The sequence below is a fragment of the Silurus aristotelis genome (assembly GCF_946808225.1).
Source record: "Silurus aristotelis genome assembly, chromosome: 18".
NCBI classification, from domain to species: domain Eukaryota; kingdom Metazoa; phylum Chordata; class Actinopteri; order Siluriformes; family Siluridae; genus Silurus; species Silurus aristotelis.
In genome coordinates this window covers 16270936-16298210 of record NC_139591.1, presented here as the reverse complement: position 1 = coordinate 16298210, position 27275 = coordinate 16270936, and the positions used below count along the sequence as shown (strand labels likewise).

The window sequence follows — 27275 nt, the reverse complement described above, 5'->3', positions numbered from 1 at the left end:
ACACCTTTTATAAACGCTCCACGCTCAGACTCACCTGACAGTCTTCTAACTTAGTTTTTGGGTGGTTCAGGATTAACTTGGTGGCGTATTCCCATTTGGCGTGCGTGTCCTCCCAGGCCTGTAACAGAAACACAATGTAATGCATTTATTCTCTTAATTCATGGGCATTTTGTATTCATCATACATGAAACATTCTGTAAATGGGAAAGAAAACAAAGAAACAACAACAAAAAAAATTCCATATCTATAAAATGTACATACAATACATACATTATTTTTAGTGTAATAACACTCCAGTATTGAGACTATTTTATTGGCTTAGTTTTACAACACCGGAGCTGTAAATATAGTTTATAATAATAAATATTCATGCAAAAAAATATTAGCACAATTGATGTAATAATAATGAATAGGAAAAACTAAAAAATAAAAAGACAAGAATGAAGAAACGCTTGTTTATCTAATAAAAGTGGAAAACAGTAAATGCCTAAAATTATGGCCTAACTAAATATACATTATACCTTCAATGTTTATTACTATTGATTTAAATATTGTGCATTCATACTGAATCATCAAATGAAAGAACACCTAAAGAATATTGTAGTTAACAACAACATGTTAAACAATTATAGATTGTTCCAAGCTCGGCACACTCTCGTCAAATTTCTTTTTAGTCATCTAGAGTCAAGAGTTCATTTGTGACATGTTTTAGCTTTTTTATTGTGCTTTAAACCAGTGGTCCCCAAACCCTGGACCGCGGAACGGCACCGGTCCGTGGATCAATTGGTACCGGGCCGCACAGAAGGAATACATGACTTACATTATTTCCGTTTTATTTATTATCTGATTCTGAACGGTTTTATTTTGGAAAATTACCGGATTCTCTCTGCCACATCTGTCTATGACTCACTCTTGATGCATGTCAAAATTCTTGCCTCGGTCACACCTCCATCCGCTACCTTCTTAAAGGGGTTGCTCCGGCCGGTAACACATAATACATTACCGCTAAATTCAAAACCCCAAGCAAGCAAAATGAACAAACAACAACACAGTGGATTTACGTTTATTTATATATTTAGAAAATATTAGTTTTTATGTCAGTCGTATCATCATCATCATCATCATTTATTTTGTTGTATTTATTCCCCACACCTTAAAGGCCGGTCCGTGAAAATATTGTCTGACATTAAATTGGTCCAGGGCGCAAAAAAGTTTGGGGAGCGCTGCTTTAGACCATCAGTTGCTACTAAACCTATTGTACAAATCCATATTATGGCGAGAAACACTCAGTAAAGTACCCAGAAAAGACAGGTTTTTTCAGGAAAAAAACTTTTTTTTTTTCTGGGGAAAAAAATGAACTTTAAATATATTTCCAAGTTCATTTTCCAAAAGCTTCAAATGCTATGAACAGTCTCTCGTGAGCACTGTCACAAGAAAAGAAGACCAAGAGCTACCTCTGCTGCAGAGGATAGGTTTTTTTTAAATACCAGCTGCCGATTTATATAAACGCTTCTCAGAGTTCAAATGGATCACATATTTCAGTATCCACTGTGTGAGACTGCGTGAGTCAAGCCTTCATGATCGAATTGCTGCAAAGAATCCGTCTTGTCGAAAAAACAAAAAGCAGAAGAGATGCACAAGGAATGGCCACTAGATCAGTGGATATATGCAATGTCTTTGGGTTTTTTTTCACATGAAAAGGGTGAAAGGACGGTTTCATACATCCAAACTATGAATGTATGAATGCTAAAAAGACTACAAATAAATGGGAACAAATGAAGTAGAAGGTATGTTCAAAGTTTTGACTGGTATTGTGTATATTGGAATGTTTTTACGGACAAACCTCATTTACTTCCCGACATTCTCATTTCTAACGCTTGACCTTTTACGACCTTCCGCTTTATTTGTGCACGCATTCTTTAAAAGCACATGAGGAGTTTGCATAAGAAATGAGTGTGGATGGATTCAATTGAGACACCGAATGTTTTTAAGGGTGTAAAAACCTTTCGAACAGGACATACAGTTCCCGAAAGAGTTTTGGATTCCTACTGTTCTGCGACCATTATGTAAAGAAAAGGAAGTGAAGCAAACTAATGATTGGTCTAAAATCGTAGCATACAAAATATAATATAATAGAGAAGCTGGGGGAATCATGTTCATCATGACCGTAAGTTATTTCCAAATCCGGAGAATGAGTACTGTATTTGAGCAGTTTGTGACTGGTTTTCAGGTGTGAGACTGATTTGTACCAGCAGGTTCGGCACTGTGAGATGTGTGCTGTACAGTGAGCATTGACCTCGACACACCTTACTACATTTGAATGAAAATAAATAAGTCCTCATACTTATGGAAAAAAGCATCGGTGTGTGTTTTCAGAGCAACAGTGTAGCCTAGTGGCAACCTTGTAATTACCTCTGTATACTTCAGAGACGTGACATTGCTTCAATTTTTGCTCATTATTTTGTAAAGTTCTCAGGCTTAAATTGAGTAAAATAAGAAAAGCAGTGGCTCAGGTCTAAATGTGGAACGGCCTGTTAAAAAAAAAAAAAAAGCATAGTTGAATCTTATGGTCATATTCATCGGTGAAGTAAATTGATTTCCCTGACCTCGGTGTTGCCAGGTGTAGGATGTGCAATCCTCCTCAGCAAAGCCATTACTCTCTTCTGTAAGGCTGAACGACCTGACAGGAAGACAGACAGACACACACACACACACACACACACACACACACACACACACACACACACACACACACAAAATTAAAGCGATTGCTGCCCTCTTCTGGTCACATACTCAAACGTTCACACTCTGTGTTATTTATTAAAACCCGAACCTGTGGTCATCATGTTGCTGATGGAGGCGAACTCCATGAAGGTGTTGTAGTTGGGCAGAATGGTCTGCACTGGCACCTCGTCCACACCACAGCGGATATCTGCCTCCTCGCACAGGTGCCTGAAGCAGGACATGGCCACCAGCACTGCCTCTGCGTCGGGACTCCACAAAAACATGTAGAGGCAGACCTCCAGCTTGGCCTGTGCCTGCCTGCACTTGGGGATGCTGCTGCCCGTCGTTGCACACTCCTGTATGGGTCAGAAGGGATTCCAAGACTAGACATTGTGATAGACTTTCAGATATCATATCATAAGTAGAATCTCAGTGTTTAAGGCTTTGGGTTACTGACTGGAAGGTCAGGGGGTTAAACCCCAGTATCACCAAGCTGCCACTCTTGAGCCATTGAGCAAGGCACTTAACCCACTTGACCCTGCACTCGGACTCCAGCTTCCTAGCATGACTGGGATATGCAAATATGTAAGATGTGCTGTAATGTATATGTGACCAATAAAAAACTTCTATCGCTCTCGAATCTTTTAATATAAAAAGACCTAATAAATTAAAAATATTTAATAAATAAAAAGAGTTCATATAAAAGACTCGACAAAATGCCATGCATCTTAGTTACTAATCTAAACTCAGGAATATTTATACCCTGGTCACACTGGTTCCTCACACACCACACCACACCACACCACACCACACACACCACTGTGTTCATTACACTCATATATCACTGTGTTCTTTAAATGCAAGAAAAATCACAAAATCAATAGATACTAAGAAAAAATGCAATTCACAATCTACTTTAAGATATTAAATCTTGTTGATATTTGTATTTTTTGCATTATTATGATTACAAATTGACTGGAACAATGTCATGACCTTTTGTACTCTCTGTACCTTATTTTGCGATATTTTTTTGTTTTGTATATAATGAGCTAAACACTATTAACAGAATTAAATAGATTTACATTTGTATAAAATACACACACACACACACATGTGTGTGTGTGTGTGTGTGTGTGTGTGTGTGTGTGTGTGTACATTTTTATATATTACTTATAGCAGTGTTTAAATGCAGCACTTTTGTTCTTCTGACAGTTGTTTTTTTTATCAATTATGACATATTGTAGCTGCATTGAGTTATTATAACAAGTAATAGTGATCCTGGCTTAAACATATGTAAAGAGCCAATAAACGCAGTTGTGACAAAAATATATCGGACCATCAAATAAATAATGATGCTGGAAAATTCACCCAAGGATAAATATTTAGCTATGAACTTTGTGGCTCACTTTGTTCCTGAGGAGAAACTTGTTTCTGCAGATGAGGATCTCTCGGAGCCACTTGAGAATCTCCGTTCTGTTGAACAGCTGGTGGCCGATGAGCTTGGGGCAAATGAAGTAAAGAACCTGGGAGCTGATTTCAGAACAAACAAATCAAGCTTGGTAAATCACAGGTTCAGAAGCTCAGGGGGTTAAGCAAGATGTGGGTTCACACAGGGGTCAGAACATGGATGGATCTGTAACTTATTTCATTGGTGCCTGTAAATGTTGCAGTTATGCAGAAGGATATTGGAGTAAAGATTATTACTCCAGAGACTGTGGCAGTCAGCATTGAGTACTTCCCCAGACAAAAAGAAAATAATGATTAATAAAGTATGAAGCTTCTCAAAACCTCACTTTATATAAAATGATTTATCTGCTTAGGTGCTTTAGAAAGAAAGCCTGCTCTAAAATCAGAGCCCAGTTTAAGCTACAAATCTTTGCCCAGTTGTGTGGAGATAAACTTTTCTAAGGCGTACCTGATGTCCCAGAAGGTCTCCATGGGAGCGTCGGGGTTCCACAGCTCGATGATTTCTGGTTGATGCAAAACCAGCAAAGCCTTTGCAACAGAGAACATCAGAGTCAGCCCAAAAATTCGTAATGCTGCATTTAATTAAAGCTCATAACTTTGGAGTACTTCAGCTATAAAAATCGAGAAAGTCGCCTTTATCAACACTACCTCTCATTTCATATTTACACTAATGTTTGTTTAAGTTCATATCAGCATATGGGCATATCTGCTAGTTGAATCAATAACACTGACTATAGAGTTTGGTAGAAATAAAGATACATCACTTATATCATCAACAGTAGCTACATTTTTGGGTTAAACATATTTCTTTTTTCTTTTTTTTTACCTGCACTTTAAGTGTTTCTACTTCAAACTAACAAATTAAGCCGGACGCAGCATAAATAAACAGGAGGCTGTAAATCCATAGCCCAAGATTTTTTTTTTATTGAAGTATGTATATTTTTATACTCCTCATGCAGTGCCTGTCAGAAGTCTGGAAATGCCATCGTTTTTTGAGAGACACCAGGTATATGCAAGAAACTACGTCAATAAACAGCATGAAGAATTACTTTGACCAAACAGATCTAAAGATTTACAGATGTAAAAATGTATTTTCATTGAAAACAATCCTCCCTTTTGCATGAATAACAGCTTTACACATTCTTGGCATCTGGACTGTTCTTTTCTCCAAACATTCAGCTGAAATACTTTTTAAAACAAATTGCCAAAAGGTCTTCACAAGTTGGATATTTCTTTCTGACATTTCATCCCAGAGAAGTTCAATAGGATTTAAGTGCAATGACAGATGGGCAGACCGTTCCATCATAACACTCCAGCCGACTATTTGCTCTCTAAATAGCCAAATTACTGGATGTATGCATCAGATTATTGTCTTGTTTTAGACAGTATTCCTTTCACCTGGAATAAGTCTTCAATCTTCCCTGCAACAAAAAACAACCCCAAACCATTAAACTACCACCTCCATGTTTCACTGTGGGTGTGAGGAACTCTGCTAACATCTTCTCTCCTGTTCTCTGTCTTACAAAAGCCAAAACTGTCCAATTGGACCCTCAATAATGTCTTCCAGTCAGTCCAATTAATATTTTTTTTTGCCTTTTACCTGGTTTGTTGCATAGAACCATAAGGAACATGCATGGGTCCCAAAAACCATAAAAGACTAAATGTTTCCATGTTTGTCAATGACACTGTGTATTCTAATCTATAACACACACCTCTTGTAATCTAAAATGATGACATTTTATTGGTTCCCCCCTAAAAAAGAAAGTGTGTTTCTCTAAACTGGCAAATAACAAAGTAAAATTGCTTCATAACTAATCAATAAGATCATCGAACAAGCAAAAGCTACTATAAAGTGAACTGCAATGCAGATTAAAATGAACTAATTAAGAATGAACACTAACAGGCAAAAACTAAACAAGAATGAAAAACTTTACTGCGATTGTCAGATTTTTTAAAATCAACTACAAACTATCAGATGTTTAACGTTTATATAATATTCCGTTGTGAACGTAACTGTCCTTTCCCCGTCTTTTTACTGCTTTGTAAATGCCAAGGACTGTTTTATAACATACTGTTGAAAGAGAAACAGACATCACGTGACATGGGTATTGATTGGCATGAGTAGGGTTCGTCTCACCTCCATGGCCTCCTGGGAAATCTCCCCCAGGTTGGCAAGGGGAACAAGCTGCGTGAGACCTTTGATGAGATCGGCTGTGCTGCTCTGGATCTCCTGACCTTGCTTCCCTGGGTTCTGACACACACACACACACACACACACACACACACACACACACACACACACACACACAGAGAGAAAACTTGCCTTAAACTTAAATTCGCTTAAATGTGTGTTTTAAAAAATTCATTCAAATAAGCTGTGTAATTTTATCCTCTTACGGCTGGTCCTAGTTTTCAAAGCATGTAGCAGAAAAACCAAACTGAGACGATGTTTTTATTGGAAATATGCACGTCCATTAGAGCAGATTTGGCCAAATTCTCTCATACGTTATTATGTCAAGAGTTTGTGAAGACCAGACCATAAGATTTCTATGTGCTTTTTGAATATTTTCCATTCCACATTTAGTCCCCATTTGCTGCTATAAAAAGCTCCACTCTTCTGGGAAGATGTTCCACTACATTATGGAGTGTGTTTGTGGAAAAGACGGAGACATGTGGAATGGTCTCTTAATTCAAGTAAAATGGACAATTTTGATTGTGATAACAATTTGAGAAAGAGGAACATATAACTGAAAGTCAGGTGCCACAATACTTTCGTCACAATAGTTAATCTATCCTAACGCATACGCAGCTGCAGTTAAAAAAAAAAAACGTGTTATAATGCGAAAACAAACAACAACAGGATATGATCACCCCAATTACACCAAATTATACACTCCAATAATTATGTTCCAACATCCTGTCATTTGATTTCCCAACAATATCATTTCATATAGTGAACCAATGACACATAAACCCGTTTATATATTTATAGTTACATTTAAGGTTGTATCAGTGACTTTTCATAAATGTTAAACATCCTTATGTCTGTACAAAAGAAATTCCCAGAGCAAAAACTCTGACACTGAAAGATCATTTCTAATCCTGTGCATCCTCTTCACTCCTAACATAAACCTTAACATCTTCAGCTCTGCTACCTCCAGCTCCACCTCCTGGTTTTTACTCAATGCCACTGTCTCTAAACCATACAACATCGCAGGTCTCACCACAGTCCTATAAACTTTCCTTTTCGAGATCATCAAAGATAAAAAAAAAAACCGACAAAAAAATCTCACGTGCAGCAGAAGCTTGGGGTCAGCGTGGATAAGCTTCACTAAAGCCAGCATCAGATACTTATGACTCCTGGTGTCCAAATCAGTTGCCTTGTCTTTAAACTTCAGACTGGTCACTTTCTCTTTAAACGTCAGACTCTGATAGAAAGTAAAAGGAGAGTTAGACAGCGAGAAACAATCAAAAACAAAAGTACATTTTAATTTATAATCCACATTTTTTTCAAATTCACACACAACATGCTCAATACACAAACGCGAACAGAAACTTGGCTACAGAAATCTTTTTTTTTTTAACCTTTAAATTATAGAAATTAAGTCCATTATTTTATCCATGTATTATTGGTTTATTTTCCAGAAAATCATTTATTTAATAAAAAAAAATAAATAAAAAAAACAGGCCGTAAATGATGGTTTTTCTTCATGTCATTTGGGCAAAATAGACTTAATAGACTATATGACAGGAAATTTCAAACACTGAATTGATCTCTCACACCAACCCACACGTACGCACCGTCATGCGAAGCGGCGTGTGAATGCTGGCCAGTGTCTCTGCGAACATGGTGCGCAACTCTCCCGAGTAACAGTACACAGCGTCGATCTTTGGCCACCAGTCGAGTGGAGACTGCAGCAGGACAGAGGAGACATGTTGGCGATGCGCTAACTTAGCATTCATAACTGAACGGAAACCGAATTCACACATCTATGCGGTTGAACCTCGTTCCTACATTTTCTTTTCCAGGGATCATAACAGCACTTACGTTGGTGATGATTCTGTGCAGGGAGTTCACCAGGACAAAGTGGAAGGTGGACAGTGAGGATGAGGTCAAGCAGACCTGAGTGTGGATGGAACAGTGGCGTTCGAAAGAAAGAAACCATACATCGTTAGAGCATTTAGTAAATGCAATGTGATGGCGGTTATAACTCATTATGACTCCTTTAAGCTCACTGTAACTGTGATCATCCTAATGCTGAGGAAACTACAAGGCGATGATGATGATTAATATGTTCTCACTTTAAACTGCTGGTTATTGTGTGGGTTGATGCGGAAACAGGAGACAAAGCAGTCGATCATCAGGTCCACGTCTGCGCTCTGACAGCCTGCACCACGTGAGAAAGGCTTGGCGGGGTTAAACAGCAGAGCCTGGAGGAAAACACACGCGCGCGTTTAATTTTCCAACAGAATGAACATAACCACATGCATCAACATATGTACAACCCCGATTCCAAACAATTGGGACACTGTATAAAATGTAAAAAACTGAACGCAATGATTTACAAGTCTCATAAGTCAATATTTTAATCACAATAAAGCAAAAAATAAAGTAAATGTTTAAACTGGGAATATAAACCAATTAAATGAAAATAACAAGCTCATTTTGAATTTGATGGCTGCAAAAGGTAACATAAAAAAATTGTGGACAGAGCCATGTACCACTGTGTAGCATCATGTCTTCTGTTCGTATACATCTGGGAACTGAGGAGACCAGACGCTGAAGTTTTGGAAGAGGAATGTTGACTTATATGTGTCTGATACGTTGTAGGATTGTAGCTGCTCAACAGTCCTGGGTGTCTTTTGTTGTGTTTTTTGTTTCATGATGTACCAAATGTTTTCAAATGGTGAAGACTGCAGGCAAGGACAGTTCAGCACCCGGACTCCTACTATGAAGTCATAGATTTTCAACTGTTGTGCAGTTTTCTATATACAGTTTTGAGTTCACAGTACTTAACTGAGTGCTCTCAATAACACTATAAACCCTCACTGAGTACTTTCAATATCAAGAGATTTTTTTCAGTAAGACAATCAGTGAGTTGAGCTTTTGTATCTGGCCAGCGTACCATTTTTTATTTACTCTGTATGAGCTCCTTTATGCTACTTATTTCCGGTCTTAGTTTTTTCTCAGTGACCTGTTTTGTCGACTTAGGGGCATCGAACAGAGACTGGTTGTCCGTCACACAGACTACAGACCAACGGAGGAGCATTCAGCAGAGCATTTTCAGTTGTAAGCTCAGTAAAGAGGGTAGACAGAAAGTTAGCAGAATCTATGCCATCTGACAGGGCTATAATTTCCCCTGCCAGGGTGCTTCTCCCTACATGTCTAATTCTCTTGAATCACCAATAGAGACGAGAAAAGTTCCCTTCTTCACCTATTAAACCAATGAATATTCCCCCTTCGTGTGCCCCTCATCAGAGACATAAAAGTTTTGAGAATCATTGTTTCCCAAATGCTAATCCCCTAGAGTCACTTTTCCAGATTTAAGCTTTCTAATGACCTTATTTGCTGCTTGCAGGTGGGTTGGCTGTAAGTTTTCAATGTAGTTTTGTTGATGTACATGAACTACACCATTACTTGTTACAAAGTCCATTCCCACATAGCAGAAATGTTCATGTTCCTCACGTCCAAAATGGATTTCAGTATGGGAATTACGTCAATTAAGAAGTTTAGCGATCCTGCTTAAAGAGAACCGTCGACATGACCTGCGAGTGCTTCAGTAATCTTACACTGTTCACCCCACCAATATAATACTAAGAGACTCAAAAGCACAAGTTGGGGAATCTTTCTGCAGCTCATGGACATTAATCTCTTCAAAACCTCTGGCTACGAGTCGTGCTTTAGGCCATTGGGAGTTTCTTTGAGACTACAGAGTTCCACTTTTGACCTACATCATCAACTTTAAGCCCTTCTTAAAACCTTGGCTCTCTGTAGACCACCACCCTCCTGTTTCATAAATTGAACAGTCTGTCCTTTTTTTTTTTTTTTTTTTTTTGTTCTTCACACCAGGAGAAGAGACAGGATTACCATGAACCATGTGATCCGTTTCCACTTGGGTAATACTAGGATGCACTAACTCTCCTGTATTTACCTGCCTGTCAAGGATGTTTTTTCCTGTTCACGGTCAGTGTTTTCTTCACTTTCTGAGCTTCCTATTACCTTGTTTACACCATCTTTTTCAAAACCTGTCTGACTTTTGTTCTGCACAGTTTGATCATCCCAAAATTCCCGATCCCGTGTGTTTATTTTAAAGCTTAGATTGATGTACTCGAACAAGTCTTACAACCACAACAGCTCCATCCTGATCAGTAACTACCCCTGGTCCTTTCCACTCAGGACAGTCTGCTCTTTTGTAGTACACCTTTTCTCCTTTTTACATACATGTCATCAGTGGGCCTGAGCTGCTTACGTGTTGGCCTTCTTATCCGCTCAGAAGATTCTGCTTCTGTGAAAGCGTTCCTAGAAGCATGTCTTCTTCTTCTTCTTTCGGCTGCTCCCATTAGGGGTCGCCACAGCGGATCATCCGTCTCCATACCACCCTGTCCTCTATATCTGCCTCTTTTACACCAACTACCTGCATGTCTTCCCTCACCACATCCATGAACCTCCTCCTTGGCCTTCCTCTTTTCCTCCTACCTGGTGGCTCCATCTTCAGCATTTTTCTACCAATATAATTCATGTCCCTTCTCTGCACATGTCCAAACCATCTCAATCTCGCCTCCCTCACCTTGTCACCAAAACATCCTACATGTGCTGTCCCTCTAATAAACTCATTTCTAATCTTGTCCATCCTCGTCACTCCCAACGAAAACCTCAACATCTTCAGCTCTGCTACCTCCAGCTCCACCTCCTGTCTTTTACTCAATGCCACTGTCTCTAATCCATACAACATCGCAGGTCTTACCACAGTCCTATAAACTTTCCCTTTCATTCTTGCAGATACTCTTCTATCACAAATCACTCCTGTCACTCTTCTCCATCCACTCCACCCTGCCTGCACTCTTTTCTTTACTTCCCTAACACACTCTCCATTACTTTGCACTGTTGACCCCAGGTACCTGAACTCCTCCACCTTCTCCACCTCTTCTCCCTGCAACCGCATCACTCCACTGCCCTCCCTCTCATTCACACACATGTACTCTGTCTTACTCCTACTGACTTTCATTCCCCTTCTCTCCAGCGCATATCTCCACCTCTCCAGGCTCTTCTCAACCTGCTCTCTACTCTCACCACAAATCACAATATCATCTGCAAACATCATAGTCCAGGGAGACTCCTGTCTGGCCTCGTCCGTCAACCTGTCCATCACCACTGCAAACAGGAAAGGGCTCAGGGCCGATCCTTGATGCAGTCCAACCTTCACCCTGAACCAGTCTGTCGTACCTACTGCACACTTTACTGCCGTCACACTGTCCTCATACATGTCCTGCACCACCCTCACATACTTCTCTGACACACCTGACTTCCTCATACAATACCACAACTCCTCTCTCGGCACCCTGTCGTACGCTTTCTCTAAATCCACAAATACACAATGCAGCTCCTTCTGTCCTTCTCTATACTTCTCCATCAACATCCTCAAAGCAAATAAGGCATCTGTGGTGCTCTTCCTCGGCATGAAACCATACTGTTGCTCACAGATGGTCACCTCTTCTCTCAGCCTGGCTTCCACTACTCTTTCCCATAACTTCATGGTGTGACTGATCAACTTAATTCCCCTGAAGTTACTGCAGGTCTGCACATCTCCCTTATGCTTAAAGATCGGTACCAGCACACTCCTTCTCCATTCCTCAGGCATCCTCTCCCCTTCCAGAATCCTGTTAAACAATCTGGTTAAAAACTCCACTGCCATCTCTCCTAAACATCTCCATGCTTCTACCGGTATGTCATCTGGGTTAACCGACTTTCCATTCTTCATCCTCTTAATCGCTGCTCTCACTTCCTCCTTACTAATCCTATCTACATCCTGCTTCACCAACTCCACATCCTCCAACCTTCTCTCTCTCTGATTTTCCTCATTCATCAGCTGCTCAAAATACTCCCTCCATCTTCTCAACACACTCTCCTCACTAGTCAACACATTTCCCTCTCCATCCTTTATTGCTCTAACTTGCAGTACATCCTTCCCAGCTCGGTCCCTCTGCTTGGCCAATCGGTATAAATCCTTTTCTCCTTCCTTAGTGTCCAACCTCTTATACAGTTCCTCATATGCCTTTTCCTTGGCTTTCGCCACATCCCTTTTAACCTGCTGCCGCATCTCCTTGTACTCCTGCCTACTTTTCTCATCACTCTGTCGATCCCACTTCTGTTTTGCCAACCTCTTTCCCCTAATGCTCTTCTGCACTTCCTCATTCCACCACCACGTCTCCTTGTCTTGCTTTCTATTTTCAGATGTCACACCAAGTACTTTTCTAGCTGCCTCCCTCATCACTCCTGCAGTAGTTGCCCAATCATCCGGCACCTCTTCACCACCACCAAGCCCCTGTCTGACCTCTTCCCTGAACCTCACACTACACTCTTCCTCCTTCAGTTTCCACCATCTTATTCTTCTTTCAAACCTTACTTTCCTCCTCTTCTTCTTCGCCTCCAAAACCATCCTACAGACCACCATCCGATGCTGTCTAGCTACACTGTCCCCTGCCAACACCTTACAGTCTCCAATCTCCTTCAGGTTGCATCTCCTACACAGAAGATAATTCACCTGTGTGCACCTTCCTCCACTCTTATACGTCACCCTATGATCCTCCTTCTTCATAAAATACGTGTTCACCACTGCCATTTCCATCCTTTTAGCAAAATCTACCACCATCTGCCCTTCCACATTCCTCTCCTTAATACCATACTTACCCATCACCTCCTCATCACCTCTGTTCCCTTCACCTACATGCCCATTAAAGTCTGCCCCAATCACCAATCGTTCTTTCCTAGGTACACCATCTACCACTTCATCTAATTCACTCCAGAATCTTTCTTTCTCCTCCATCTCACAGCCAACTTGTGGAGCATAGGCACTGATGACATTTATCATCATCCCTTCAACTTCCACCTTCACAATCATCACCCTATCAGAAACTCTCTTCACCTCCACTACACTCTTACTGTACGCTTCCTTCAGAATCACCCCTACACCATTTCTCTTCCCATCCACACCATGATAAAACAGTTTAAACCCACCTCCAATGTTCCTGGCCTTACTCCCTTTCCACTTGGTCTCCTGAACACACAACACATCTACCGTTCTCCTCTCCATCATATCAGCTATCTCTCTCCCTTTACCCGTCATAGTACCAACATTTAAAGTACCAACCCGAACCTCTACTCTCCTACACTGCTCCTTTTCCTGCCGTCTCTGTAGACGCCTTCCTCCTCTCCTTCTCCTCCTTCGGCCAACAGTAGCCCAATTTCCACCGGTACCCTGTCGGCTAACGATACCTGTGGCGGTCTTTGTTAACCCGGGCCTCGACCGATCCGGTATGAAATTCTCATTTGTGATCCGCATATTTGATTTGGCACATGTTTTACGCTGGATGCCCTTCCTAACGCAACCCTCCCCATTTACCCGGGCTTGGGACCGGCACTAAGAGTACACTGGCTTGTGCCCCCCTAATGGCTGGGTTCGTTCCTAGAAGCATGTAAAGCAGAAATATGTTCTTCCACTCTTGTACTCATAGTAGTGCCTTCTAGAGCAGGGAGTAAATCAACTAACACAGAAGAAGGGTTAGGATTCTGTCCAAACACCAACACCACACGGGCAGTGTTCCAGTCACATCCATTCTCTCGTTTGACCTTCAGGATGATCTCAGTAAGTGTTTGCGTCTCTTTGTCCGTTGCTCCAAGTACTGTGTCCTGCTGTTGTTCTTGTCTCAATGTTAAAGTTTTCAGCCATATCCCTGATCTCTTCGTTGTTGAATTTACCTCAATCACTGTACAGTCTCGTCCATTCACACATGGACACTAATCCAAGTGTGAATTAAAGAGTTAACAATTTCAGATGGCTTTTTTTTTGGTTTTCACAATGTTTCCATCGCGAACCCAGCCATTAGGGGGGCACAAGCCAGTGCACTCTTAGTGCCGGTCCCAAGCCCGGGTAAATGGGGAGGGCTGCGTTAGGAAGGGCATCCAGCGTAAAACGTGCCAAATCAAATATGAGGATCCCAAATGAGAATTTCATACCGGATCGGTCGAGGCCCGGGTTAACAACGACCGCCACAGGTATCGTTAGCCGACAGGGTACCAGTGGAAATTGGGCTACCGTTGGCCGAAGGAGGAGAAGGAGAGGAGGAAGGCGTCTACAGAGACGGCAGGAAAAGGAGCAGTGTAGGAGAGTAGAGGTTCGGGTTGGTACTTTAAATGTTGGTACTATGACGGGTAAAGAGAGAGAGGTAGCTGATATGATGGAGAGGAGAAAGGTAGATATGCTGTGTGTTCAGGAGACCAAGTGGAAAGGGAGTAAGGCCAGGAACATTGGAGGTGGGTTTAAACTGTTTTATCATGGTGTGGATGGAAAGAGAAATGGTGTAGGGGTGATTCTGAAGGAAGAGTTCAGTGAGAGTGTAGTGGAGGTGAAGAGAGTTTCTGATAGGGTGATGATTGTGAAGGTGGAAGTTGAAGGGATGATGATAAATGTCATCAGTGCCTATGCTCCACAAGTCAGCTGTGAGATGGAGGAGAAGGAAAGATTCTGGAGTGAATTAGATGAAGTGGTAGATGGTGTACCTAGGAAAGAACGATTGGTGATTGGGGCAGACTTTAATGGGCATGTAGGTGAAGGGAACAGAGGTGATGAGGAGGTGATGGGTAGGTATGGTTTTAAGGAGAGGAATGTGGAAGGGCAGATGGTGGTAGATTTTGCTAAAAGGATGGAAATGGCAGTGGTGAACACGTATTTTATGAAGAAGGAGGATCATAGGGTGACGTATAAGAGTGGAGGAAGGTGCACACAGGTGGATTATGTTCTGTGTAGAAGATGCAACCTGAAGGAGATTGGAGACTGTAAGGTGTTGGCGGGGGACAGGGTAGCTAGACAGCATCGGATGGTGGTCTGTAGGATGGTTTTGGAGGCGAAGAAGAAGAGGAGGAAAGTAAGGATTGAAAGAAGAATAGGATGGTGGAAACTAAAGGAGGAAGAGTGTAGTGTGAGGTTCAGGGAAGAGGTCAGACAGGGGCTTGGTGGTGGTGAAGAGGTGCCGGATGATTGGGCAACTACTGCAGGAGTGATGAGGGAGGCAGCTAGAAAAGTACTTGGTGTGACATCTGGAAATAGAAAGCAAGACAAGGAGACGTGGTGGTGGAATGAGGAAGTGCAGGAGAGCATTAGGGGAAAGAGGTTGGCAAAACAGAAGTGGGATCGACAGAGTGATGAGAAAAGTAGGGAGGAGTACAAGGAGATGCGGCAGCAGGTAAAGAGGGATGTGGCGAAAGCCAAGGAAAAGGCATATGAGGAGCTGTATAAGAGGTTGGACACTAAGGAAGGAGAAAAGGATTTATACCGATTGGCCAGGCAGAGGGACCGAGCTGGGAAGGATGTACTGCAAGTTAGAGCAATAAAGGATGGAGAGGGAAATGTGTTGACTAGTGAGGAGAGTGTGTTGAGAAGATGGAGGGAGTATTTTGAGCAGCTGATGAATGAGGAAAATCAGAGAGAGAGAAGGTTGGAGGATGTGGAGTTGGTGAAGCAGGATGTAGATAGGATTAGTAAGGAGGAAGTGAGAGCAGCGATTAAGAGGATGAAGAATGGAAAGTCGGTTAACCCAGATGACATACCGGTAGAAGCATGGAGATGTTTAGGAGAGATGGCAGTGGAGTTTTTAACCAGATTGTTTAACAGGATACTGGAAGGTGAGAAGATGCCTGAGGAATGGAGAAGGAGTGTGCTGGTACCGATCTTTAAGCATAAGGGAGATGTGCAGACCTGCAGTAACTGCAGGGGAATTAAGTTGATCAGTCACACCATGAAGTTATGGGAAAGAGTAGTGGAAGCCAGGCTGAGAGAGGAGGTGACCATCTGTGAGCAACAGTATGGTTTCATGCCGAGGAAGAGCACCACAGATGCCTTATTTGCTTTGAGGATGTTGATGGAGAAGTATAGAGAAGGACAGAAGGAATTGCATTGTGTATTTGTGGATTTAGAGAAAGCGTACGACAGGGTGCCGATAGAGGAGTTGTGGTATTGTATGAGGAAGTCAGGTGCGTCAGAGAAGTATGTGAGGGTGGTGCAGGACATGTATGAGGACAGTGTGACGGCAGTGAAGTGTGCAGTAGGTACGACAGACTGGTTCAGGGTGAAGGTTGGACTGCATAATGGATCGGCCCTGAGCCCTTTCCTGTTTGCAGTGGTGATGGACAGATTGACGGACGAGGTCAGACAGGAGTCACCCTGGACTATGATGTTTGCAGATGATATTGTGATTTGAGAGTAGAGAGCAGGTTGAGAAGAGCCTGGAGAGGTGGAGATATGCGCTGGAGAGAAGGGGAATGAAAGTCAGTAGGAGTAAGACAGAGTACATGTATGTGAATGAGAGGGAGGGCAGTGGAGTGATGCGGTTGCAGGGAGAAGAGGTGAAGAAGGTGGAGGAGTTCAGGTACCTGGGGTCAACAGTGCAAAGTAACGGAGAGTGTGTTAGAGAAGTAAAGAAAAGAGTGCAGGCAGGGTGGAGTGGGTGGAGAAGTGTGACAGGAGTGATTTATGATAGAAGGGTATCTAAAAAAGAATGAAAGGGAAAGTTTATAGGACTGTGGTGAGACCTGCGATGTTGTATGGATTAGAGACAGTGGCATTGAGTAAAAGACAGGAGGTGGAGCTGGAGGTAGCAGAGCTGAAGATGTTACGGTTTTCGTTGGGAGTGACGAGGATGGACAAGATTAGAAATGAGTTTATTAGAGGGACAGCACATGTAGGATGTTTTGGTGACAAGGTGAGGGAGGCGAGATTAAGATGGTTTGGACATGTGCAGAGAAGGGACATGAATTATATTGGTAGAAAAATGCTGAAGATGGAGCCACCAGGTAGGAGGAAAAGAGGAAGGCCAAGGAGGAGGTTCATGGATGTGGTGAGGGAAGACATGCAGGTAGTTGGTGTGAAAGAGGCAGATGTAGAGGACAGGGTGGTATGGAGACGGATGATTCGCTGTGGCGACCCCTAATGGGAGCAGCCGAAAGAAGAAGAAGAAGAAGACAATGTTTCCATCGCTGAACCTTGTAAAGTGATCGATAATGTAAAGATATCACATTAATCGCTGATCCCAATGATTCAGTCGATTGATTGCCAATGATTGAGGCCTGACTCCTCTGCATTTTCATCTTTAGCTATTTTTACTTGTTTGGTTTTCATGAATACAGGCTTTAGCCCAATGACAAGTACAACGGCAAATAGCACATCTGGATCGCTTACCGAACTTATCCAGTGGATTAGTCTCCGGTAATGGTTGCTTTGGCTGCCCAATTAGCAACATAGTGCTCTGTTTTCCTCTCCCTTGTGGTCTTTGTTCTGTGTAAAAAAAATAATTAAAAAAAGCCCCATCCTGGTTGACTTGTATTCCATTTGGTGAGCCTTTTGTTCTACCTGCGAAAATCCTTTTGCGAGCCGACTTCATAGAGGCGAACTTTAACTTAACAAAAAGAGCCAAACACAGCATCAGGAAGTGTCGTATTATACTTTTTCATCCGGTTGTATCGCTGTTAGAAATCAATGATGTAGTCCGCCATGGAAACTGTTCTATTATGCCCTCAAAATAAGAATATGCTTCCTATGTATCTCACTTTTCCTCCGTTAGGAACACAGCGTCCAGCTTTGGCATCAACGGCGTCGTACCGTCATCACCATCCGAAAGGTATTTCCATCGCTGTTTCTCGGGGTCTCCCCTCCAGCCCCAAAGCAACCGCAAAAGCTTGTTTCTTTTTCGTCGAGGTCGCTAACCCGTGTCCAGATATTCATTTCATTTTTCCAGCACTCGTACGGTCTGGCTTCATCAAACTCGGCGGAACTTTGTAACTAGCTGCCATGCTTCCCGACCGTCCTCTGATACCATGATAAATCGAATATACACACGTTGGCACGATTTGATGAACTTTAATTAGGAGCACAGCAGCAGTAGCTTACACCACTCACAACTTCGTTCGACGAAATAAAAACTTCTGCGCTCTCACTTTTCTTTCCCACCCAAGAGGCGCAAAGTAAATGAGATGAACGGTACAGAAAACAGATAACAGGAAACAGTAAGTATGCAAGTAAGCAGACTTTTAAGCTGCTTAGTGCTGCTGCTTGTGACACACACACACCTTCAGATCCACCATGATGGACTTCACCAGGAGGAAGATGATGGAGTGATCCTCCCAGTTGACGTAGGTGGAGGCTTTACACAGTTTGACGCTGGCGATGGCTGCGCTCTCCGTCAGCTGCTTGCTGCTCCCGTGTCCGACCAGAGCTTTCCTCAGACTCTCTATAAACAGTTTCTGAAACCAAACGCAGGCAAGCAGCACGCTGTAGTCAGGACTTAAAACAGGAAAAAGTGTTACAACAAATTTTAAGGTTTAAATATGGATAAAAATAATACGATGAAGAAATCCGTGACAGTCAGTGACAATGAAAGGTCAAACAAGTGCATTGTGTGTTTGGGTGTGTGTGTGTGTGTGTGTGTGTGTGTATACCTTGTTGATCTTGCTCTCCTCCAGCATCTCTCGTGACAGCTCCTGGATGATGTTGGGACAGAGGATGAGGAGGATGATCTGCAGCGGCCACACGGCTGCCTTCCTCTTTGCACTCTCAGCAAAACTGTCCACCAGGTCAAAGAGCTTCTCCGCACAGTCTGAGGCCAACACACACACACACACACACACACACAATTCAGTGTATACACAATAACTATTATCTTGGAGTGCGAGATAATGATAAGAGAGGTGATATTGGTCAGTGCCTCACCAGCCATGTCTGGCTGTGGTCTCTGGTACAGCATGGTGAGCTCTTCTGGGTAATTCTCCACCCAATTCCAGAATGCCTATACACACACACACACACACACACACACACACACACACACACACACACACACACACACACACACACACACACACACACACACACAATACATGGCAGCTACTTTCTGTTTGCAAACACAATTCTGCATACTATAATAAATCACAGCAGTACATACTGAACAGAGTGTGTTCTGGGACATGCACACACCTTCTCTAGACTGTAGATGACACTCAGCTGCGCAGGCTTTTTCAGGGCTTTAAATTTGAACACGGTTTCTGGAGAAGAGAAGAAAATCTTATTTAGTGTAACCCCTTTTAAGACATTTAATAATAAAAAAAAAATAAATGGGACTAACAGTACACGTTATCGTACCAAATTTTCCGTTACGGGGATTTCAGGTACACGTGAATCAAATGCAATCGCTTTTACGTGGCACGAATACATATTACTTTTTCTTAATTCATAAGTCGCAGTGAATTAGCGGCCTCGAATCAATCTTGTGAACGTAGACGTTCGGTAAAGTGATATGCTACTGTGCCCATTTATTCTGTTCGGTTTATTTAGAACGCGTTACATTGGGATCCTGAAGTAAGTATTGGGACACATGAATTTCCCAGCCATATGTGGTTCTTTCATAAACTGTAATCGCAAAGCTGAAAGCACACAGTTGTATATAGTCTTTTTGGATGCAGTAGCATAAAGTTTTCCCTTCACTTGAGCTAGAAGACCCAAAGCTGTTCCAGGATGACAATGCCCCTGTGCACAAAGCAAACTCTATGAAGATCTGCTTGACATGGGTTCAAATGGAAGATCTCCTGCTATAGAGGTCTGACCTCAACCCTATTAAACACCTTCATGAATTGGAACGTGTGTGTGTGTGTGTGTGTGTTCCAGCACTTGTAAGCAATTTATGGTCTTGCGGTCTAAAATCTAATAGATAATAATAATAATAATAATAATCTTCCCGTGGGCTCACCACCTGCAGGAGGGACCGTAAGGGACGGTGCTGTGAGGATTGGGCAGCAGTCGAAGGCGGGGGCCTGCTTAGACTGCTGCCCCCGCAACCCGAATTACGGATAAGCGGGAGAAAATGAATGAATGAATAATAATAATAATAATAATATGTATAATAATATGTATAATAATATGTATAATAATATAATAATCTATAAACCAATAGGTGGCACTAAAATTGAATTTAAGGATAGAAGATTCAAGGTTTTTAATTCATCCCACTGATGACAGACCTTGCAGGAGTCTTTTGAGTTTGGAGCAGTCAACATTAATGTAGCGGATAAGCTCGATGTCCTGGACGTCCACCGTGTCTTCTAAACACACGGTCAGTTCCTGTAACCTGCACCACAAACGCAGAGCCAAGTCAGTACATCATTCAGATACAGAGGATGGAATTAAACAAACAAACTGTGTGTGTGTGTGTGTGTGTGTGTGTGTGTGTGTGTGTGTGTGTGTGTGTGTGGTACCGGGTGGAGATGCGGCTGAAGACGGCGTTGAAGTTGTTACAGCTGAGCGAGAACAGAACCCCAGAGGCGGAGTTGCGCAGCTCGGCGGCGTACTGATTCCCCTCTCGGTACGTGTGGATGAAGTGGCAGATCTCTGGCAGGAGCTGCTTCACCAACATAGTCTCATCTAGGCGCATACAGTCCTTCGGTTGCTGGAAAGAGAGAGCGAGAGAGAGAGAGAGAGAGAGAGAGAGAAAGAAAGACAGAAATAATAAAGAGAGAGGATGAGTAGAAAAAGAGTGTAGTCACAAAAGATTCCAGAGAGAAAAAGAGTGAAAAATTTTAGACAGACAGAGAGTAATCAGAAAGAAGGGATAGAAAACAAGTGTGAGGTAAACAGAGAACCAGATAGAGAGAGTGTGATAGAAAGAAATAGACAGACAGAGAGAGAGTGAGAGAGTGTGTGAGAGAGAGAGAGAGAGAGAGAGAGAGAGAGAGAGAGAGAGAGAGAAAAAATAGACAGACAGACAGACAGACAGACAGACAGACAGACAGACAGACAGACAGAGAGAGAGAGAGAGAGAGAGAGAGAGAGAGAGAGAGAGAGAGAGAGAGAGAGAGAGAGAGATACAGTAAAACAGAAAGATACGCAGAATTCCTGAGAGAAATTAATCACCAACAGCTGCACCCAAGAGAAAAATGTGCCTTAGTTAAAGTGGTTTATGGCTTCGGGAAACACGAAGGACATGAAGACATGAAAACGTGAAGACATGAAGGATCCAGGAATGCTGAGGGGACGTAGCATGGTTGGAAACGTTACAGTGAGACTAGGATGCACCTGCAAAACACATCGACTGCAGCTAGAACATCACAGGGGGTTAAAAAGGGCTTGGTATGGTTGGGTGCGAGAGAGAAAGAGAAAGAGACAGAGAGCGAGAGAGTGTGTGGGGGGGGGGTATTGGGTAGGAGACAGGAATGGCAGAAGTCAGCTCACCCCTGCGAGGCACTTCTCCAGCGTGTCCAAGATGATGAGCTGAGATAGATAGAGGTTTTTCTCTGCAGCCTCACCCAAGATCCTCTGCAAAACAGGCACCAGAGTCAATTGGCATTTACTGCAGTGTCTGTGTGTGTGTGTGTGTGTGTGTGTGTGTGTGTGTGTGTATAGAATCACTTTTTTTTTTTTTCCTCACTAAGCAGCAACAACTAAGTTTTATTCACAGTCATGTTTCCAGTTCTTCCATTGTTTTTTTTATCCTTATGTGTTCACCTGTTTTATGTTTCGCCTCAATTCATTTGGTTTATTTATTCCCTAATGGATTATTTTCCCTCGCAAAGTCCAGCCACATCATATATTTCGGGACACTGTTTCTTGTCTCTTTTGTTCAGTTTGCTTTTTTTTTTTTTTTTTTTTTTTTTTTTTTTAAGCACGTATCATATTTCTTTGATGTTTCTGGCACATGTACGGACCTTCTTAAACTGTAACATGATAAAGCCGTCCGGTATCCGTTACTCACCATATTGTTCACGTTCTTCAGTATGTTTGTAAGTCCGCTGATGACCAACGAGAACTTGTACCTGGAGATGTTGATCAGACATTCTCTGTTGTGCTCCGTGCTGACTTTGGTATGCGTGCTCTGTTGCCCGACTTTGACTGGAAGCTAGAAATAACAAATAAAGCGATAGTGATAATATGTCGTGCTTTCAAAGAGAAATAAAAGTGAAATCAGGTTATGGACACCTGGGCATGTCCCAAGAGTTCAGTAAAGCCTGGACCACACACACACACACACACACAGCTGAAATTAGCCATCATGCCTCTATCACTATGCAATCAATTAGCCTTGGGAGTTGAGGCATCTGGTTTATTTGGGGTTTACCGTCTTCTACCACCCTCCACCCCCTCGAAACCAGCGCCAGTGGTAAAGGAACCCTCTGAGGAACACCAATAGAACCAGTGGAACCACAGTGTGGTTGATACACAAACAGAAAAATCAACAACTCTGAAGTTGAGCGAGAGTTAAAGAGAACGAGAGCCATGTGTTTGACGAGTTACCAAACAGCAGGGAGAGGAAATGGAAATTAGAATCTCGGGACCAGACAGTTTAACTCCGGAACACGCGCACATACACAGACAAACACACTCACACAGAACATGCCGACATTCATATTCATGCCAGACTGGCAAACACAAAGCCACTTTGTCTCAGTTCACAACTTCCTTTAGGGTGCAGACAAGCCCTTGAATACTTTGCCAAAAAAACTGCCAGGAGTGCAGGGAGACCAGACAAGAACAGTGTGTATCCCTTCACCTAGAGCAGGAGGAAACACACACACACACAGTCTTAGATAGCAAACACAGATTATAACAGACCCGGTTGCCTCAATTTATATTGTAGAGGCATTTTTAATTTTAATTTAATTTTTTATTTAAAGGGACAGTTTATTAGTCACGCAGAATCATCTGAGGTTTTACATCATGGCTCTTTAAAGCAAACCTAAGAATTCAACACTAGCTATTAGCTTGGAACCTCAACCAGAACTACTGCTGCAAAAATTATCACAACTCTTTCCCTGAGGTTTACACAGAGACCCAAAGCCACTCCCCCCTTCATTAAGTCTGTTCGAGACCCAAAGCCACTCCCCCTTCATTTAATCTGTTCGAGACCCAAAGCCACTCCCTCTTCATCGAGTCTGTCGGGACCCAAAGCCACTCCCCCTTTAATGAGTCTGTCGAGACCCAAAGCCACTCCCCCTTTAATGAGTCTGTCGAGACCCAAAGCCACTCCCCCTTCATGGAGTCTGTCAAGACCCAAAGCCACTACTCCTTCATTGAGCCTGTCAAGACCCAAAGCCACTCCTCCTTCATTGAGTCTGACAAGACAATGCCTCCTTCAAGGACTTCTTCTTCTTCTTCTTTCGGCTGCTCCCATTAGGGGTTGCCACAGCGGATCATCCTTCTCCATACTACTCTGTCCTCTAAATCTGCCTCTTTTAAACCAAACGACCTGCATGTCTTCCTTCACTACATCCATGAACCTCCTTGGCCTTTGTCTTTTCCCCCTCAGCATTCTCCCACCAATGAGACACTGTCATTAAATAAAGGAGTCACTTTTTTTTCATTAAGACTGTCATGACCCAAGACCACACCTCCTTTACTGAGACTGCCGTGAAACAATCCACACACCATTCATTGAGTTTGACCTAAAAACAAAACCATGTCTCCTTCACTAAGACTGTCATGAACCAAGAACACACATTTTTCTCGGAGACTGTCAAGACCCAAGGCCACACCTCCTTCACTGAGACCGACATTAACCAAGGAGTCTCTTTAGTACGGTCTCCTTCACTGAGACTGAACTCAAACAAAACCATTACCCATTAAATGAGACTGGCATGAGACAAAGCCACACCTACTTCATAGAGACTGCCATGAACCAAGAACACGCCTTTTTCACTGAGACTGTCAAGACCTAAGGCCACACCTCCTTTACTGAGACCGACATGAACCAAGGACACGCCTCCTTCACTGAGACCGACATGAACCAAGGACACGCCTCCTTCACTGAGACCGACATGAACCAAGGACACGCCTCCTTCAATGAGACCGACATTAACCAAGGACACGCCTCCTTCACTGAGACCGACATGAACCAAGGACACGCCTCCTTCAATGAGACCGACATGAACCAAGGACACGCCTCCTTCACTGAGACTGAACTAAAACAAAACCATTACCCATTAACTGAGACTGGCATGAGACAAAGCCACACCTACTTCATAGAGACTGCCATGAACCAAGAACACGCCTCCTTCACTGAGGCTGGCATTAACCAAGGCCACACCTCCTTCACCAATACATGAACCGAGGACTCCTTCAATAAATTGAATAGTTGAATCACAGCCAGTTCTACCATCAGAGAGGATTCAAGGTAGAACCGTATAAAGCGAAGATTATAAAGCTAAGCCCCGTATTATTTCTAGGAGAACTTAGTGCATAGTTGTTTTTCCTGCTATTAAATCAAACAGACCCGTTCGGCATTTTAATACTATTTTGTGATTACGTGGTGCTAAGAACAGGCTTAGCATTAACCCAGTTCTAATCTTTATTGCAGTGGTATTAAAGTTTAATGATCCGCACTGTTCAGGGTCTGATGTGTTACACACTAATGCAGGATGTGTAATAAGTCAGATGGAGGTGCTGGATGTCCCACAGTGTCTGCAATCCAAATCCGCTGTACTCGTGTAAAGCAATTTTCCAAAAGAACCTGGGGTGTGACTTAAACATCTCATATAACAGCTAAATTATGCTGAAAGCACTTGGAAGAGACATCGTGATTATAAATATTGATATACTGGGGGTACACAAACTTCTTTTCGGTTAGGGGCAAGAAATGCTAAACATAAAATTATTATTATTAAGATTTAACAACAACAGGTTACATTTTTTGTAACAATTTAAAATAAAATGCCTGCTTGGTTAAACAATATAAAAATAATCTTTTATAATATTTTATAAATGATAAAATCGAACAAATCAAATGAATGCAATATTATAAAATGTAATCAATATTATAAAAATTATTGCATTAATTTGATTTATTCTATTTTATAGAACAAATTAATGCAATATTTTTTTATAATATTGATTACATTGAGTAATCAATTAAATTGGCACAAATTTAATTGATTAAATAAAATTAAATAAATGGAAACATTTTATTAAATAGTTGACATTTGTAGACCCCATTTAGGTAATGAAGATGTGTAAGTGTGTGTTTTAAATTTGATATTGAATTTTTTTAACTGTTCTAATGTCAGCATACTGTAACAAATGTTTTCATTCCTGCTATCCTTTATTCACTCCCTCGATATGTGGAATTGTCAGGATTTTGTTAATTGAAATTCTTGAAGCTGGACATAAAATGCTAAAGAACTCATTGCGCTAACATTAGCCGCTAGCCACTTCCTGGTTAGCTAACACTAGCTCTATGGATTCTTTAGCGTTTTCATGCAAGCGTAAAACAAATCTTATTTCCGGTACGCAGTGAGTAGCCACAGTGACACTGCGCTAACTCTAGTTTCTTTTTTATACTTGGCATTGCTGTGTATGTTTTCAAATTTAATAATAATTTAAAAAAATTGGCGGAGACTAAACAAACTTCCGATCCACCACTTAATACGTTCCTGAGGGAACTCAGATCTTATGTGACGCACGTGATTGCGTTAGGTCACGTGTGTACTTCATTAAAGAACAATAATAACAATAATAATTAATAGCTACACTACATTCATGTTAGGGAACGCTTGCAAAACAAGTTTGTTCCTAAAATCATATTACAATATTTTGTTCTTGTACAGAGAAACCGTCCACTATCCACGAGTCTTTCATTACAGCTTTAACTCACGTCCTGGCACTGGAGACTCCTTCCATAATTGTGAAGTACTATTAAAGAGGATAGATCCTAGGCAGAGTTGGTGTAATGGTGTGCTGAGATTGACAGCTAATGAATGATTACATATTAATTAATGAACTTATTCGATCATGATGGGATACTACGGTATAATCATACAACCGTGTGACTGAGCCAGGTGTCCACATACTTTTGACCCATTTCTACATGATAACCGGATAGGCATGTTTACCGCTAACACGCAGGGACACGCCCCCTGGAGGCGGGATTTAAACTCGAGAAAGCTTGCCATTGGACAAACACAAAAGTGACGTACAACAACAACAAGAAAACAGCAAAAACAGGGAATGGTTTTTTAGACACAGGATTAAAACTTCATGATGAATATTGTTATATTAACAGATTATATATAACAGACCAGACCCGTTCATTAAAAAAAAAAAAAAAAAAAGACTGTAGTGCACTTATTGTAGGGAGCAGACGGCGGTTTGGGATGCAGCCACCCAGTTTACTTTCTTTTCCCTGACAGCTCTTCAGAAGCAACACTAAACTCTGAACGTCTTCAGAGAAGCCTGGAGAAGCTTTTCAAAGTTGAAACGAACCATAAAGGAAGTTGTGTGTGAAGAAGAAAGATCAAAAATATCTATAATATCCCCCTGGTCAGACAGGCCATCGGTTCTCAATCTGCAGCACAGCTGGCTAGCTGATGTTATTGAAGAATAAACTGAAAGAAAAACCTGAGCTTTCTGCCTGAAGCAGGAATAGGGAGAGTGTTTTTGCAGAACAGACAATCGTTTTATAATAAAAAAATACAAGAATAAAATGACATTGTTCTCCACTCTATCTATCTATCTATCTATCCCTTTATCTCCATGGGTTCCTCGCGATGCTCTGCTTACCTGCTCGTCGAATCTGGTAATAACGGCCTGAACCCATTCAGCGGGTTTATGAGCCGCCATGGCCCGCACACAAAAAACACCTTTTTCTGCTCTTTCTGACCCCTTAATCCTTAAAGTCCAACGTCAGGGCTGCACATGGAAGAGCTGGCTTTTTATTTTCTCTTTTTCACCAAGCTGCATAGTGCCGCCATGACGCTGGCGGAAGTTTCAGTCCTCCTCTGTCTCTCCACTGAAGCAACGCTGAAGCTGCTAGGATGGGAGCCGTCACTGCGCATGCGC

General features: G+C 42.0%; 1 protein-coding gene across 3 annotated transcripts in view; it reads right to left on the bottom strand.

Moving 5' to 3' along the window:
* Positions 1–27275, bottom strand: part of LOC310741037 (neurofibromin) — a 91667-nt gene extending 64392 nt beyond the window's left edge. For 2 of the 3 annotated variants that reach the window (XM_083568354.1, XM_083568356.1), the window contains exons 1-19: positions 26997–27275; positions 22201–22344; positions 21681–21764; positions 20708–20898; positions 20474–20580; positions 19434–19501; positions 19170–19245; positions 18899–19056; positions 18530–18703; positions 8494–8622; positions 8240–8314; positions 7993–8103; positions 7485–7619; positions 6329–6442; positions 4640–4719; positions 4131–4254; positions 2834–3080; positions 2607–2680; positions 35–118 (exon numbers count right to left, since the gene is read on the bottom strand). In XM_083568354.1, the coding sequence (XP_083424480.1) occupies positions 35–118; positions 2607–2680; positions 2834–3080; positions 4131–4254; positions 4640–4719; positions 6329–6442; positions 7485–7619; positions 7993–8103; positions 8240–8314; positions 8494–8622; positions 18530–18703; positions 18899–19056; positions 19170–19245; positions 19434–19501; positions 20474–20580; positions 20708–20898; positions 21681–21764; positions 22201–22344; positions 26997–27056 (2235 nt within the window). In that variant the 5' untranslated portion in view covers positions 27057–27275. The remainder of the gene's footprint in view (positions 1–34; positions 119–2606; positions 2681–2833; positions 3081–4130; positions 4255–4639; positions 4720–6328; positions 6443–7484; positions 7620–7992; positions 8104–8239; positions 8315–8493; positions 8623–18529; positions 18704–18898; positions 19057–19169; positions 19246–19433; positions 19502–20473; positions 20581–20707; positions 20899–21680; positions 21765–22200; positions 22345–26996) is intronic. The other variant, XM_083568355.1, reaches the window with a different exon arrangement.